This window comes from Ambystoma mexicanum, chromosome 6p, assembly GCF_040938575.1.
Source record: "Ambystoma mexicanum isolate Mex_15411 chromosome 6p, UKY_AmexF1_1, whole genome shotgun sequence".
Lineage (NCBI taxonomy): Eukaryota > Metazoa > Chordata > Amphibia > Caudata > Ambystomatidae > Ambystoma > Ambystoma mexicanum.
The window spans coordinates 255,353,903-255,372,102 of record NC_090935.1 but is presented as its reverse complement, the minus strand read 5'-3'; the positions used below and the strand labels follow the sequence as shown (position 1 = coordinate 255,372,102).

General features: G+C 45.4%; 1 protein-coding gene across 1 annotated transcript in view; it reads right to left on the bottom strand.

Moving 5' to 3' along the window:
• Nucleotides 1–18,200, bottom strand: part of ME2 (malic enzyme 2) — a 426,330-nt gene that overhangs the window by 326,636 nt on the left and 81,494 nt on the right. The window contains exons 4-6 of the mRNA XM_069626976.1: nt 6,489–6,638; nt 5,186–5,261; nt 4,318–4,479 (exon numbers count right to left, since the gene is read on the bottom strand). Of these exons, the coding sequence (XP_069483077.1) occupies nt 4,318–4,479; nt 5,186–5,261; nt 6,489–6,638 (388 nt within the window). The remainder of the gene's footprint in view (nt 1–4,317; nt 4,480–5,185; nt 5,262–6,488; nt 6,639–18,200) is intronic.

Below are 18,200 nucleotides of genomic sequence, written 5' to 3'. Positions count from 1 at the left end.
CCTATGCTCAGCGGAATCTAGAAAGATCAGCTGAGAGTATGAAAACCCACTATGATTTGTAAACTACCCGAAGGGAATATAAGGTGGGTGATCGGGTCTATCTATACAATTTCCAAAGGAACCAGGCCAAACAGCGAAAATTCTTGCCTACATGGAAGGGACCGTTTGAAATTATAGACAAGATCTCCCCTGTTGCCTATAAGATCTGCATCCCCTAAGGCAGTTTGGCAGAGGGGGAAGATAAGTGGGTCCATATAAATCAGCTAAAGTGTTGCCATCCCAGGCGCACACTGCAACAACTGGAGTCCTCTGCAATACCAGAGGGGACCGCTCCAGAGTAATTCAATTCCAACCCTAAAATATCCCACATACAGTCTCTAAAATATTATGATTTGGAAAAAAAAAATGTCTTATGATTGTATCTTGTTAAAATAAGAACGCAAATGTTTTGACTATAAAATGTATATACCATCCCACTATATCAATGGTGGGGAAGAAATGTCTACGAATAGGTATTGCCGCTTTCCTTTGTCGTCGTAGGAGAAAGAAAACCTGGAGACTGGCCAAGGAGGACGATCCGGAGACCGGGGGCAAAGATCCGAGGGGCCCGGGGTACCGCCCAATGTTTCCATCAGGACCAGTGAGGAGAACCTATCGATCCAACCGGATGGAGGAAAAGATGCTGAACTGTGCCATTTGCGGAATTGGAAGAAGCTGATGCGGACATACCAGTGCGTGGGTCAAAACATTCTTCGCACCCGACTCCCCCTCGACTCAAATTCAAAGTGCAGTCAGGTGGGGGGGCTTTGTCAGGTGTATTGACCCATGTTTGAGTCATTAAGATGCAACATTTGGTGCTGTGGGCTTCGAAAATCCAAGATGGCCGAAAAGCCCACATGTACGCCAGAATCCAGGAAAACCGCGCAGTTTGTGCGCACACCAAAATTGTCGCCTAACCTTCCACCCACCAGTGCGAGCGTGATGGGCCAGGGGTGCCATGAGTGGAATGTGTGCCAAAGGAAAAACAGCAGTGCCTGTTAGCTTAAAAAGCCCTTTGAAATCACCTTGGTTTCTCTGAATGCAAGCTAAAAATGCCTATGTCAAACATTGCAGGATATTCAAAAATCTCACTGAACCCAGCAGACATTTGGCAGAATGAAGTTTTGTGTGCATATACAATCTGGAAAGAAAGAGCCGAAAACAATGTTCATAACAAAACTGGCTGAGCTGTGGAGGTCAGCAGCTTAAGTTAAACTGAACTGAAAACCACTAAAATCGAAATGTTTAAATTAAATGAGGGACCTACTTTTGAGTGTCACATAGTTTGTAACTGTTGAAATGTCATAGTTTTGAACTTAGAATCAGCACTCTAGCTGCATGTGTAAAAATTTTCAGTTTGATTTGAATGTAGAAAACTGGGAACAAAAAGTGACATTTAGCTGAAACCTGGCTTAATGAAACTGGATTCTGCCTGACAACTACCCCCGACAGGAGTTGAAACTGGATCAACAGCTGTGTTCCCAGGCCTGGCTGCATTCTGATGCCCCCACAAAAAGGAGGCGACACCTCTCCGATTGAATTACCTGGGGACTGCAGGAAACTGAACAATGGACTCATGGCAAATGTTATATTAGGGGGGCCGTAAAGTGGCTTCCTCTTGGGAGAAGTGGGAGGAGAAGTGCCTGTGAGAGCCAGCTGAGCTTGGGGGGAAGTGAATAAACCAGTTATTCCACCATGTGATGTGGGAAGCCACACCCGTTTGACCAGGGCATAATTTTAAATAGATAGATAACTCATAGTGCGGACTTGTCAGAATTATATAAGTAATATCATTATTTTTGTGATTTTTCTGTGCACGTTTTAAGAGGTGTTAGGACCCTGTGGTGTATTCTGGGGGGATGCTAGCGGAAAATAGGGTCTTACTCCAAATGTCTGCATGTTAAAAATCTGACACTTCATCAATTAATGTCCATACTCCTTGCGCACATGTGTGTAATTTTGGGTAAATGTCCGATATTGCAAAACCAGTCAAAAAGCACAAAATGTTGTCATTTTTTAATGCAAGCCCCCGGGAAGATCAGAGGCAGACAAGCATGGACAATAAGGAATATATAATGTGTACATGTAATGTCAACAAATTGTGTATCTGGGAAATATATATTTAGATTTGTGGGCAAATTGACCACGGAGGGTCCTCGGACCCATAAACAGACCTCATCATGATGACAATCCATTTCCTTCCCCCAATCATGGGAGAGGGGAGAATTGGGCCAATTACAAGTAGGGAGGGGCAGGCTCAGTTATGCCACGCACACACCCACTTCCAAAACACATAAAAAGAGACTGCTGGGACAGATAGAAAATTCAATTCCATTTTCTGCGGGACGCTCTGCCGGGAGACTCCAGACTTCACATCCATCAATCTCCAAAGACCAGAACTTTACTTCAGAACTTAAAGCAAGAACCTATACCCACAAACTGAACTCTTCTCAGCAGGCCTCAGCATCCTTCAAATCATTTGCAAACTATTCCACAGCCGGGCGAGCTGTGTGAATTCTTTGCCAAGAATAATTGCCAGAGACCAGACCAGAGATCCAGAGAGACCCAGACCGCTGTGAGCAGAACCGGTGCCTGATTGGCCCGCCGAGCAGAGAGAACCGAAGTCCAGTCCAGTTGACCAGATCCGTGACGAGGCCCATTCATTTCAAAATTAGGAGTGAGTATCTGCCAGAACTGTGCAGAACCCAATCTCTTAGTTAAAATAATCTAATTCAAGCTATTTTAACCTAATTAGAACAGCCTCCTAGAAATCGTGTCATCTGTCATTTTTAAAGCTGCACAACTGTCACCTGTCAATTCTGCAGCTGCAAGCTGTCACCTGTCATTTTGAGTTTTACTTTAAATCCGAAAATCTACCTTTCTTAAATCATCCGTATCTCCAGAACCGTTTGTGCTAGGAACGAGATGTAACTTTCATCTGAAAGCTTAGAATCTAGGCTTTCCAACGAACCTAGAACCGACTTCCCTATACTTTTTCCGTAATCGCGAGACACGCAACTGCGAAATTTACCGCAATTTGGCCCGATTTCTTCATCTGTAGAAATCAGCAGCTTTTTGCTTCTCTTTGCTAAAATTCGTTTGCAATCTGCAAATCATTCATAGAGTATTGTTAAAGTGAGCCTGAACTAATATAAAGTAGCCATCACCTACCCAGAACCTCTAGAGGGAATTAAAAGCAATTTTAGCACCTTTTCACTTCCTTGCAAACCACATTAAAGTAATTCGCTTGTGTTTAAAACTCATCCCTGTTTTCTCTAACCTTGATGGGGGACCTGGAACTGTGTATTGCATTATAAAGTGTGATTTGTTGGGATTCTTGAAGACTGTGTGCTCTCCTTCCATTTCTTGTATTGCATAGGGGGGGGAGTGAATTGTCAAAAGAAAAAGTGATCATATTACCTTTTGCTAAAATCATAACAAGTTATTTATGTACTGCATTTTATTCCACCTTGCGTTTCCTTGAACCATATAAAGCATTCTTTCCCACCTTATTCTTCTGTTCCTATTCATAAGTTACCTCTTCCTGACTACTGCCCATATTCACAAGTGTAATATCCATTATCAATTTATTTATAGAAGTGTGATATATATATATATATAGTTTAAATTTTCAAATAAACCTTTTAATTTGCAAAACAAACCTACTTCTTGGCTCAGTGGGGTCAGGGGGATTCTAAGAGGGGGTGTTATACAAGGGTTGTCATCCAGAGTACTGAACTGGATATAAAAATACATCAATAAGGGTTTTCCTAAGCATCCCAGACTAGGCATTGACTTAGCTGTAGTGTTGATTGAATATCGCTTACAAATTACATCAATGTAAAGGGGATGTGAATCCCACTTTACCTCTTGGGAACAGTAGTTCAGCCAGGAAATAATAAGAGAATTAAAAGGAAGCCACTGCATGTAAAATGCTGTGTGCTGTCATAGTGCATTACAGTCAGTCCAAAGTTATAGGAAACTATAACTCCAGTCACACACGGTGGAGTGACATGAAAAGGTCACCCATAAAAAAAGTAAAAGACTAGGTGAGAGGGGAAGAAGTTTCCCACTCACCTAGGGACAAGGTAAAATAGTTACCAGATCCAAGCAAAATGTTCTGGGGTTGACACAGGTCAGGAAGATTGATCATAAAGATGATCATCTTACCCCAACAGACCAGCCAAAAGACAATGGACGATTTTGGCACCAATAAACTCAAAGATTGTAATGACTTGGTTAACAGACAGGTAGAGCAACAAAATAAAACATACTCACTGGATTGTCCGTTCCAACATCGATACAAACAGGAAGGCATTTCTGTGGGCGAATGCCAGCACAAGCTGTATACAAACAGAGTTTGCCAACAGGAATTCCCATTCCGTACACTCCAAGGTCACCAAGCCCCAATATCCTTTCTCCATCCGTTACCACAACGGCCTGAAAGATACAAAATACACCTGCAACTAGAACAAGTTCATCCTCCAGCAGTTAACGTATACAAAATGATAAGGTGCTCACACTGACAAAAGACAAGGTCTCAGACAGAATATAGAATACATGGGAACAGTAACAAAAAACAGCAGGAAGGGCCACCTGACATCTATGATCCTTAAAAGCTGCCTGCCATCCCATATTTGGTGAGCCGTGAGTGGGGGGCACGGTGTATCACAGAGTCTGCAAGTCTCACCAGTTGCGCAGACTCAGTACACAGAGGTGGAGCAGTATGCTGGAAAAGCAGTAAAAGGGTATACAAGCACCACAAAACAGAATATCCTTACAGATTAAAGGCACCATGTCCCCTAAAATCATTCAAATTATGGTAGGAGAAATGCTCAAAATGCAAGTTATTTAGACTGGAGCATGTCACGCTTATCTAGTCCCCCCACCTCCACCCACAGGCTTTTTTCTGTAATGCAAAGTACCTACCTGCTTCCACATTGTGATAATACATTATGAATCCTCTCTAGGGGGACATCTTTGGGGAGTTCCTCTTATTTACAAGTAATTTCAATCTTTATATGCTTACATCAGATACAATATCTAAGTTATTGCGTAGAATTGAGCAATGCACCATTGTAATCAGCTATGCTGAGATGTGTATACATACAGACAGCACAATAGAAACACATATTTGCTTTTGTACCTTAATATCAGTTTCAGGCCAGTTGTCCAGAATTGATCTAATATGACCTCTGTCTAAACTTGAAATGAACAAACCCCTGAAAAAAAGAAAAAGAAAAAAAAAAGAATGATAATGATTGGCATGTTAGGATTGTAAAAAAATAAAATAAAAATAAATGGATTCTATCTGAGATGTCCTCAAGAAATTTGTTTTGATTTTTGGATTTTAAAATGGACACACCTTTAAACCAGGAATGACATGGATCCTTATCTGCCGCAGACAGAGGCAAATGGAGGAAATTAAACAACCAAACTAGTACAACATTGCACTTGTGTCCATCAACCAACGGGTGTAGTCCAGTCTGCATGTTGCCAAAGTGAACCTAGAATTCTTATTACTCATGCAACTGATCTCAAGTGAAATCTATTCACCGGGTATATATAGCTGCACAAACCACCTTGCCTTCCTTTCTCAACCTCTAACAGGATTAGATCAATAAAGGTACATCAGTCCATGGGTGCTGCAGGGGGCTAGGAGGGCAATGACAGCCACCTCTCCTGGCTCGCTGTGTTCCCCACTTCTCTTCTGCTGCACCAAACACAAGCATTCTCTGAAACCCACAGATGGTCACTGTGCAGATCCCACACAAAGTGTCAATCACATGTATCACCCGAGTAGGCAAGTAAGTACGGACTTGGCGGTGGACGGACCCTGCCTGCTGCTCCCTCAGTTTCTCCTGGAATGCTTTTTGATGGAGCACACCTTTAACTTTATGGGGCAATGTTTTCTCCTCATTGTGACTAATATGATAGAAAGATGTTGGATCCTTGGACAGATTTTTTGACAGGTGTAGCTTTATTAGTAAATTTTTCAGAAAAAATCCTGCATCTACCACCTTGTTGGAGGAAATGCAAAAGATAATCTGCCTGGAGCCAAACTAAAAATAGAGGTCGTTACTCAGTGAAACATTTATGATACCATTAGAGCAGGATATTGCTATTAATTCTGCACCAACTACCACACCACAAGCATGTCCAAGTCATGGACATTGTGTACGAGATTCAGTCGCCGTACAGGATGCACAATTCTTAAGAGACTCGATTGCGGACATGAATCAAAAGCAGGGGTGGACTGGGAACCAACAGAGGTCCTGGAAATAATTTTCTATGTGGCACCATATTATGCATTTTCAGCAAGGCCAAACCTTTTCCTATGGGAACATTTGGAAACACCAAACAAAAGAGGCCCATGGTGCAGAGGCCTATCAGGAAATCTCCCGAGTTCCCTATAGGCCAGTCCCTCCCTGATTAAGAGAGCTTCTTACTTTGGTCTTCTGAAGATGTGTCCGTACTGTGAGCAGGCGAGGCCGACGGTCGGGGTGTACACGATGGGCATCAATCTCTCTATGTCGTCCTGGAGTACTCTATAAAACAACTTCTCGTTTCTTTCCTGGATACCCATTACGTAGATGTATCTAGAAATCACACATTAAGAAATTAGGTGTAGTCAACATTTGATATGAAGCAATCATAAAAGGCTTGGGCCAGCATTACTCATTATAAGGAAACTCCCCCCACCAACCTCACAAACATTTCCTGACTTTATTTGACCATTGGCTGCCTAGAAATGAAAATGCTCCAAAAGGTCCATTTGCTGTAATACACAACTTCTAAAACACTTTAAATTAAAGGGGGTCTAAGCAGTTATGGACCTTTAAAAAAGGCAGTGTTCAAATGCTTACTTTATCTTTGCCAATTAGTAACATTAGGTGGACCACCCCAAAGTCTTCAAGGAGCAAGATAGCTGTGGGACTCCGCACACAAACAGTTATTTTTAAGGGCCTCCACTGCATCCCATTGCCATCAACACTCCTACAGAAACAATGCAGACAGGATTGTAGTCAGGCTTGCATTCCATAATATTATAGAAAGTGAGTAAAGAATAAGCTGCATTTAATAGAAGCTCAACTTGTGGAGTATTTTGTAAAAAAAGTTTGTCCGACCAGTGCTGAAGAGTGAAGAAGAGCAAGGCACAGTGCTGCCTTTCACTGCACATATCTCCCATTGGCTGCTGTTAGGATGCACGTTCAGCTCCCATGCCCACCCAAACGATTAAGGCTGCAAAAAAATATATTAATGCACGAGAAAGTGAACATGAGTGGCTGAAGGGTACGGGGGTGGAACGTGTGAAGTGGTAAATGACCATTATAGTTGCTTGGTAGCAGTTAGGAGCATATATGTATGCCCAAGTAGAGGGTATGACTGCCACTGAAATACGGTAGTTGAAATATAGTGTACAAGGATGTAAACGTGGGCCCTGGTCCCTGATGCGAGAAACACTGAAGAACCACCATATTTGAAGTGAGGCCAAGTATGTTGCAGGCCATGCTGAAAGTTGCAGAACAGTGGCAACACGTTTTGAATCACCTTCCCATCCCAAGTCCCAGCAGTGAACCCTTACATCGAGGCCTTCACAAATATAATTGTATCGAGTTATGGGCCTGCCAAACCAGAAAGGAATGTGAATCGCTGAGCAAGGGCAGAGCTGTGCCTCATGGGAGCTGGGTTAGAGGACCCTGGCTGCCAAAAGGCCCGGCTGAGATTTAGAGCACTAGCGCACCCCAGAATAATGGCCATCCTATTTGACCTGCCAGATGCCCATAAAACAGAACACCCAAATCCATCAGAATTTGGCTGATTAGTGTGGTTCTCGAGAAGCTCTGGGGAGGGGCAGCTGATAAGGGGAGAGCAAGGAGTGAAGCATCCCATGATTTGTTTTACGAAGAGCAAGAGGGGATGCCAACAAATTTAGTCCCACGACGGGGAGGCATGGGTTGGGCCGTCTGCGGGTCTGGTACCAAGAGAAGCGTTTCTTATTCTAAAGGGCCAATTTGACCTCCAAGATATCCACTGAGCTCATGTTAACAACCAGGGGCACACCATGTGACTAAGCCCATGGGGAGGGTAACATACAAGGCACCTCGCCAATGAAGTAGCAGGGACCATAGATCAAGTAGGAAACCACGTGTTTGATGGTGTGGGTAGATTATGATGTGGCCAATTGGCCAGGGGACTGGTAGTATGTATATAGGTGGTAGCCAATGTGGGTGGCGGGTGAACACTGTACATTGTGTGCATCATCAGTGACAAGTTCTCTCTTTAAAACAATGTGTTTGCTTTGAACTAAGAAGGAGCTCTGCGGCTGTTTCGTTCTACGGGGCCCTCTGTCACCTTTTTCCTTACAAAATAAAATGTTCCCTTACAAAGAGGTGCACCCCACAGTCCTGCTTGGGCTCCCCCTGCCGACTTTCCGCCCTGCTTGGGTGTATTATTGCATTACCTGGAGAAATGTGTCATTTTCTGGCTATATGGGTTGAGTAGCAGTACATATGATGGCAATAGATGGCAAATCGTGCCAGTAGCTGGGCATTTGATGGTAAAATATCTTGCTGTAGCATATGATGCCAAAAACCCAACAATGGCTATGTGTATGGGCAAATGATGCAGATAGATAGTAAATGTTAGTATACATGGACATATGATGGCAACATCCGGCAAAATGTGTCCGTGGGTATCCAATGACATTTGTTGGCCAATAGTGGGAGCAACTTGGCATATGTTGCAAGATCTGGGAAATTGCACACCTATGCAGTGGTTATACCCAACATGTGTCACTTTCACTCTAGATTTGCCAAGATCATCAAAAACAGAAGAGTTACCTCGGATCCATAAATGAAACAAATTAATCCAGTTGATGTTACCAGATCCTCCTTTTATTGTTCAAGTATGCCGAGGCGTACTCCTTTTCTTCTGTACACCGCTCATTCCTTGGTGGTTGGTACTCCGGTGAACTTCTGGCTTGATTATGCCAACGCTCTTCATGCAGCACTGCCGAGCTATCTATTGAGCCACCTTCACATCACTCAAAATGCGGCAGTTAGACTTGCCTGTAAATTGCCAAAGAACACTTCCCTTTCTCTTGCTCTACTTTCTTTGCACAGGGTTTCCATCCCTCGACAGATAACTTAAAAAAAATCTTATGCGTAGTCTTTAAATGCATTCATGGACTAGCACCCAAGTGTCTTTGTTCCAAAATTAAACTATACCTCACATGAGAACAACCTCCCATTACAGCTTCACTACTAAGCCCTAATATTTCTTATAACTGGTTTCCATGGTTAAGCTTTTCCGACAGTGGATACCCAGATGCCCGGTACCCAGAGTCATGTGATATACAAATAAGAATAATAATCAAATCATAATCTAGTGTCACAGGTTTGTGCGGTTCACGAACCATGCCTGGTTTACTGTATGCCTAGTGACTTGGATGCTACGGCATTTCATGTAGTTCTGTTTGGGTGTCAGTTGATGTGGTAGTTGTACTGGTTCCATGATGTACAGTGTTATTGTCCAACAGGGAGAATTATACCATTTTGGATTGCTGTTGGTGTCAGAGTGGAAGGGTGCCTTGGCTGGGCCACCTTCCATTGCACCCATAGGACTGGTGGACCACGACTCTGTGGTTTGGGTAGGCTTGTTTGGGCATAGGACTCTCTAGGTCTGCATGCCCAGGCTCTGCACCCGTAGGTCATGCGGATCCTTACTCACATGTAAAGTGTGTTCCCTATGGATCCCTGCACATGACATTCAAGAGTGCATGGTGCAAACCTCTGCAGCATTTGGTCTGAGTGGGTATATTAAGATGGATTTCTAGAATCTGGCCTGGGTGGGCAGATTTTAGGAGGCCACCCTAGTTATGATGAACCGGGGGCTGTGAGAGGTTAGTCATACCAAATAAAGGTACGTGGACGAGCAGCCGTGGCTCAGTCTCAGAGTGTGAGTGGGGTCAGGGGCCCTTAATGAGTCCACACATAATATCACAGAATAATTCAATTTAGGGCGGTCAGTAATAAAAATACAGTTATTTAAGGACTTTATAACACTGAAAAATGAATCTAGCAGGCAGTATTATCACATAAGACTAACAGTTGAAACCCCTGTCGGTGAAGAAATGCAGGCTCCAATGATGCAGGCCTCCTTAGAACACTTCATGAGACGGAGAGAGACGAGTTCCAGTGACAATCACTGCAGTCGTGGACACAGCAGCTGCTCCACAACAGGTTTTCTTGAAGGTGGGAAGCTGTTTGGGGAGAAGGTGACTTGTGGCACAAGCTGGCGACTACCAAAGTTCCGGACTTCAACTTGAAACAGCGACAGTTCTGGCAAGGTAGCCCACGCGAGAGCTGGCCAGTCCAGGTACACTTCTAAAGGCTCTGAAGGTCTGGATCCTAGAGAAGGTGTCGAGTTAGTCCTACTAGTCCAAGGGCTGTAGCACTGGTCAGGGTCTTCGGATCTCAGGCAGAGCAGGGCTTTTTTCCGGGTCGGACACAGGAAGGTATGCTGGCCCACTCTACGTGGAGCCGAAGAATAGCTGCAGAGGTCCTCCTTTTATCAAAGGTTCGTGCTTAAAGTCCAAGCCCACCAATGATAAGGATCAGCACCATTAAAACAGCCAGTAGTTGGCCAATTAGGGACACTTACTGGTTTCACATCCCTAGTCAGTCTCTCTCTCTCACACACACACACATACACATACACACACACACATATGAAGAAGGGCAAACTACATGGCCACAGAACAAGTGAAAATCTCGTGGCACTGCCATTTTGGGGTGAAGACTTCACTTCCCTTCAAAAGGTCAGGACAGGATAAAAACAGAGCAAAAATAATCAGGGGCCATAGGAAACTATGGATGAAAAGTTGTAAAAACATATCTTTCATACTCTGGTACGGGTGTGTATGGTCCCACAGTGTATTGGTTGTATATCTGTAGGAAATTACATGTCATGGTTGTCATTTGAATGCATAAAGGGAGATGGTGCATTTTAAATTTCAAAGTCTGTGTGCTCTGCTAGACATCCAAGAATGAAGGTAGAATGTTTTTGCCTGGGTATAAATGAACTCAGGAGTACCCTGGACTAAAATGCAATCAGTCACATAGCTTGTCTTTATCTGTGAATCATCACTCTTCTTTTAGTTCACAACAAAACAACCGGGCGTGGTTTAGACCATAAGGGGTGAATGTTTGCACCAAACCACCAATATGCATTATGAGCTACAAAGGGCTGCATACTTGACACTTTACTACTTAAACTCTATCTTGCTGTTCTCCCTGATGTAATTTTGAATAGGTCTTTCCTCACAGGGTGGGTTGGGGACATTTTGGTCGGCAAAACGTACGTAGATGAATGGGTCTTATGGGATCTTCGGGTGTTGGACTCACATTGTGGGAGTAATAGCATTGAGTTCAACAAAGAGCAAAAGATAACCATGTTATTTGAACATGGAAAGTGCCACATAGTTTGGTGGTGGATTACAGCAAAGGTAGGCGTGGCACTGAACAAACACCACCGTGTTTAGGTTACTTTGCTGTCTTAGAAATCTCTCCTCTCGGAAAGCATCAGTAGAAACAAAGGGATTATGAAAGGTTGGTGGTGCCAACTTAACAGGTTCATCCACCCAACTTCTGCTCAAGATATACCATGGTAAATTAATTATGTTTGTGCTACATGCCTGCAGTGCTTAGAGAGGCATCAATTACAACCTACAAGGCATGTTACTGGTGAAAGGCATTAGGCCAGCCAACCTCAGTGCCACTGGCAGCAATAAGAGCAGAAAACCGCTACTAAGGCAGTCCTACATTATTGCCATTTGTTAGGCCAAGAATCCATTTTTGGAGGTTCTGATGTCCCATTTTAATTCGGCCCCTAGACTTGGTCCACCCCCATTCGGTTTTAAATGTTATTTGACTTTTTCGTGGTCTGAAGGACTTCAGAAGTAGTTGCCCTGGCACTGCAACCCTTTCTAACTATACAGACCTATAGTAGCCCATATGGCTGCTTGGACAGGGGTGCGTTCTCAAAACACCATTTTGGCCATACGGCCATTTTTATCACACTACATCAGTTTAAGTGAGTAGGCTGCTGTAATTTAATTTTGGCTTCACGGTTAAGACGATGTTACTATGTTAGCAGAACAACATGCCTTTATGGCAAGCATTGGGTTACTAAAGTATTTTTTATTTTTAAGTACTATTCTTTGACCTTGTGTTTTGGGCCTTTCCTTTGTAGACTCGGACCCTTGCTCAGCTCTCCTGGGATTTTTTGAAGGTTTACTTCCCTACTACTCGAGAAATTCTGCCACAAAGCTTTGCTGCTCATTTTAAGGACTAGCTATACTGACCGGGTTATGTGTTCATTCCTGTAGCTCCAGTTTTCCTTTTGTGGGTGCTACTCATCCTTCATGGGCTGTCTTTAGTCCTTCACTAATCCTCCTCTCTCAGTGGGCCGGATGTCCCATGATGAGACTGGTTTTCCACCATCTGCACATATTGTTGTCTGGTTGTAGTGCCCCAAGGTAGGAAGACTCCTTCATTCATAAGCCTGCCCTGCCTCTGCCATTCACCTAGTGGGTCACATCCACCACAGTTCTTATTGTGGGAGCATTTTTTGCTGGCTGCTTAGGTTTTGTCCTCCAAGCTGCCGGGATCCGCATGGACGGGTTCCTACACCTTATGGGTGCCATCTGCGTTGTTACTTTCACTCCTGGCTGGTGGGCCACCACACAAGGAGGCCATATTATTTTGGGTTATCTAGGCCGTTAGGTCCAGGCTTCAAGTCCATGGGTGAATGGATCCTGTGACTAGACCTAAAACTGAAGATTTGTACTTACCAGGTTGTTTTGCCATTCCTGGCCCAAGTCCTCTGAAACTGATGCTGCAAATGTTTACCACTAGGTCCTAGGCTGGTGGGAGATTCTTCAAACGTACCCCTGGGCTTGTGGGTCTCTGCAGGTCACCATCTACCGGGGTTTGCCATTGCTTTCATTGGCCTGAACACTGCTGCTTTTGGCGGGCTTCCGAGTCTCAAACCAGTTTGGAACTCTTCAATAGGGTCTCCTAGTGTACCCTGGCATCAGCTGTTTTGGTTTTTTTGCACATGTGGAGCGTAACTCAGATTTACCTAGCTTTTCTCCATAAGCATGTCTGAGCATATTAGATTTGGGGGAACATGAACTTCAAACTTTTTAAAGTGACTTTGGAAGGGACTTACCTGTACATGAAAATGTTTTGTGGGTCCCTGATTTTTTACAACAAAGAAATAGAACTGTAGCTTATACCCCTAATTTATGGTGTATTTTTTAAATCATTTTATTCACCTCCTGTTTACTGCAAATGACTCAAGATACTTTGTATAACTACAAAGGCCTTTCAATGGCATCTTATGGGGATAACAGTTTCTGGTTGGCAGTGATGAAGAAACCAGTGGACTGAAGCCCCAGCGGCCTCCATCTCTGGTCACCTCCAGTTTCCCTCACCTTTAAGAGTCACTGCAGATCACGCCACACTCGTGCTTGTCCATGGGGCACGCCCCCCTCGCTGCTGGAGCATCGCAACACCTGTTTGCGGCGACCTTGGACATCTCGGTCACCAGACTCGACTGCGCCGGTCCTGCTGCTAGGTCGCCTGGTGAATTTGTCATGCATTGTGCAGTTCTCCTTCTTGATCTCCATCCCTTTCTGTCTCTCTGCGGTCTCCTTCCATGGTGCTCTCAACCTCCACTATTTACTATTTCCTGGTCCCCAATCCAGGCCTGTCCATCACCGACTCCTACATTAACGCTTCTTCCAAGCAGACGGTCACTGACATCCTATTTGTCGCTCCCTCTCCAGACCTAGTCGCCTCCCCTTTCTCTTCATCGCCCATTAATGGTGGAACCAGATGGGAAGTTCTCTTGGCAGGCTTTCCATCCTCTAGGTGCATTATTAATGTCCATCAGAAATGCACTGTCATGGCCCAGAGATTTCAGCCGAATCTCCTCCTTCTTAATAGGTGCCTTCTTTCTCTCAACATTTCTTGCTTCTCCTGCCACTCCTTCGTCTGCCATCCCCTCCTTCCCCTTCATGACAGACTGGTGTACCACATCCCTGTACCCCCCCTCAGAAGACCTTCAAAAGGTGGCAACCAGCTTCACCTAGCTACCCTCAATACTCGCTCTGCGGTTAAACACTCTTCTGATATTGGTCTCCTTCTTGAAGACTTTGACCTGGATGTTCTCGCTCTCACTGAAACGTGGTTCACTGCCAGTTCTGTCACTTCTTTTGACACACACCTCCCTGAGGGATACAAGATCCTCTCCAAGCCTAGGCCTAAACGGTCTAGAGAAGGAGTAACCTTGATCTTCCCTGAATGGTCCCTGCTACTATCATCCCCACTCTTCCTTCGTAAGCCTCATCTGCATCCTTGGTGTCTCTCCAACCCTCTTGCGGACTCTCGCTACCATCTACAGAACCCCGGATCCGGTCTCCCTCTTCTTCTCCGAGTGGTGTGACCACAACTCTTCTCTGCTTGCCTCCACCTTCAAGCTTCTCTCCCTCCAAGACTTCATCTCCTGATTCGGCCACTGGACACTTGACAGCCTGTGTGACTCTCTCCCTCACCATGTTTTCCCTCCGGTCCGACAGACTCAGCCGGACACACCTTGGATGCTCATCGGACATCCTCATCTCCAACCCTCTCACTACACCTCTCTCCTGGTCTGACCATGCTCTCCTTTCCTCTCACCTGGATCTCTTAGGTCCCCCGGCTAAGCCTCTTCCTGCACTGCCAGTCTCCTTCTCAGTCATTCGACCAATGAAGCGAGTGTCAGTTGCTGCTTTTGCCACCACTTTCATTCCCCTCCCACTCCTGCCATGAACTTCCACACCGAATCTGCCCTTGCTAATCTTCACCACTCTATCACCAACATTCTGGACATCCTTGTCCCCGTCATGGGGATCCGCATGAAGCCTGCCTTCAAGCGCAACACCTGGAATGATTCCGACCTGCGCACTGATCCGCTAGTGGCAGGCTTCAGGAACATCCTCCGACAGACTGGCCTGCTGCCTGCTCCAAATGCAGTACAGATTCTCCATCTGCTCAAAGAAGAGGGCCCATATCCAAGGCCACTTCTCTGGGTCCACCAACAACATGGGCGAACTGTTAAAAATCTGCAAGGAACTCGACAATCCTCCAGCAGTCTCAACTTCTCCCCTGTCACTCTGTACTTCACTGGCCTCCCACTTAACCAAAACTCAGGAAATCCTGCCCTCACTCTCCACTACACCTCTCCCTCCTCCCCCCAGCTCTCAGGCCACCTTTGGCCCCCCTTGTCCCCTTCCATCCTACTCTGCTCTTTCTCGCCCATAGCACCGGATGAGTTTTCTAGATAGGTCCTCTCTATGAAAGTCACCTCCAAACAAGTTTTCCCTAGCTCCTCCAAAACTATCAAGGACAACATTGCCTCCCTTGCACCAGCTTTGGTCGATTTCTGTAATCACTCCTTTGCCACTGACACCTTCCTGCTACCCCTCATGCACACCCTTGTGCATCCTCTCCTCAAAATGCCCTCTGCTGAACCATCCTGCCTTGCTAACTACCACCCTATCTCCATTGGCACCTTCCTGGGAAAACTCCTGAAGAAGTTGGTTATCTCCCAACTGATCCAACACATTGAATTTGTTGTTGTCTCCACGACCACCGGTCTGGCTTCAGAGCAGCCAGAGGTACAGAAACTGCTCTCCTGAACACCCGTCAAGACTTGCTCTCAAATCGCGATTCAAAATTATCCTTCTGGATCTTTCCTCTGCCTTCAACCCAGTCAATCATGCCACATTGACAAATTGGCTCTGGGACACCCGGGCCTGGCACTGAACTGGTTGTCCTCATTCCTTTTCGACCGACCTTCCCAGGTTCAACTGGGCCCTTTTCTCTCCCCCCATCACTCTTCCACCTGCAGTATCCCTCAAGACTCTATCATTTTGCCGTGGCTCTTCAACATCTACCTTGCACCTCTGGCCCACCTGATCTCCTCCTCTCCTCACTTTCAATGCTATGTAGACGACATGCAGCTCTCCCTCGAGCTGCCCTCCACTGCTTCCTCTTCCTCATCTCTCATCCATGACTGACTGCTATTCGGGCACGGTGTGCCGCCAATGATCTCTGCCTTAATGCCAGTAATACTGATAACCTTCTCATTGGGACCCCAGCTCCCTCCTTCCCTCTGGACGCCCTCTATGAGTCCCCTCCCATCACCCTTTTGTGAGGCAAAAAGCCTTGGTGTCATCTTTGACTCCTCTCTATTCTTCTGTCCTCAAATCGCAGACCTTGCCAAGAAGGCCCACTATCAGCTGCACCACCTCAGAGGCATTCTCCCTTACGTCACCTTCCCCCAGAAACTCCATGTCTCCAGAGCTCTGGTCCTCTCTAGGCTGGACTACTGAAACATCCTCTTCCTCAATCTTCATTTATCTTCACTTTGCCCCCTTAACTAAACCAGAATAGAACTGTGAGTCTTATCCTTGGCCTCGAGCCCAGGGACCAGATCTCTCCAGCACCAAAATCTCTCCACTGGCTCCCGGTTGCTGCTAGGATCAAGTTCCAAGACCCTCTGCATCCTCCACAAGGCTTTCTGGGGAAACGGGATCCCCACTACATCCAACTCTCTCTACCTAAATAGCTCCCTGCTAGAGCCCTTTGGTCTTCTAGCTCCAACTCTCTGAAGATCAAATGCTTTTCTAAGCCAAGAGGGGGCATGGGGTAGATCTCTCTCCTCCACCGGAGCCTCCCTCAGGAATGGTCTTTCTGCCTCCTCCAGGCTTGAGTCGGATCTCCTTAAGTTCCGGAAGCTCAAGAGCCTCCATTTCTCTTCATCCTTCCCTCTCCCCCTCCCCTGCTAATGCACCCATCTGACACATTGACTGGCTACCCGATTTCCCTCCGAGTTCTACAGGCCACCGTGCCCCCCGCCCAGTCACCCCCTTCCTCGCACGGAGCATTTGGCCCCTCACCCCCTGCAACCCATGAAATCCCTGGCACTTGCCCACCTGGCCTCCCCTTAGCACCCTCCTAGACCCTTTGCCCCATCCCTTCACTTGCACTCTCTTCCTTACTCTGCACTTCCCATCCCACCCTAGCACTTCACATTCATTCAAACCAGCACACACCCACACCCCACAACCCCCTCACACACACATTGTTACTGCACTGGCAAAATCAGAATGTCACAAGGCATAGTAGGACCGTTCTTGTTATCTTTCTACCTTGCTCGCCCCCCAACTTTTTGTCTTGTGGAGCCTTTAAACACTATTGGTTGTATAGGCGCCTTGCAAATATTAAACAAAATAGTTGAAAGCATATCCATTGTCTATGAATGGAATATACCTTGTAGGTCTGGTACTGTAAACCTAATTGTGTCCTAATCTTTGGTGGCCCTCCAGGCATTGTTAGCTATTTGTTAACCCCCTTTCCCCCCCCTCACGGTGCTATATGTAGTACATGGTGCACAATTGTATTATTTATACTATGTACAAGGGGGGGGATTTATTGTGACTGTTCGTGTGCCGTATTTTGGGTTATCATTAGGACTATGCAAATTAATTTTACTGTTTTCTCCCCACCTCTTAGCCTCAAATGTACTGTGCCTACCACCGGGTAGTGGGCAGACATTTACCTTAGGAGTGCGCAGGGACAGTCTATGGCCCATTGCTTTTTTAATACATGCACTGCGTCCCTACAAAGGATTATGTTTAACCAGATGTACCCATTTAACCATATAGATATTCTATGTGAGATTTTATATTGTGTATTTTTTTAATATACTAGTGTGGTGTATTGTATAATGACTATTGGGAATAGTTGTACTTAAATATCAGCCTAACTTCTTCCGTGAGTCAAGAGCTACTGCTCTGCTAAGGCTACTATTGCAGAGTTTGGTCTCTTGATTGGAAAGCCAGTCTTGCCTTTTGCTCAGATGGTTTTACACCCCTCAGGGCTAGGGAAGGTCTTTCCAAAATTGTTGGTCCTTATATGTAAATGAAAGATTAGTCTTGCTTCGCTATAATTTATATGCAGGATTTACATTTTGACCCAATTTATTGCTGTGTTGGCAATTATGTGCAAGTCTTTGATCCAGAATGTGCCTGTATAGGGCAACAGAAA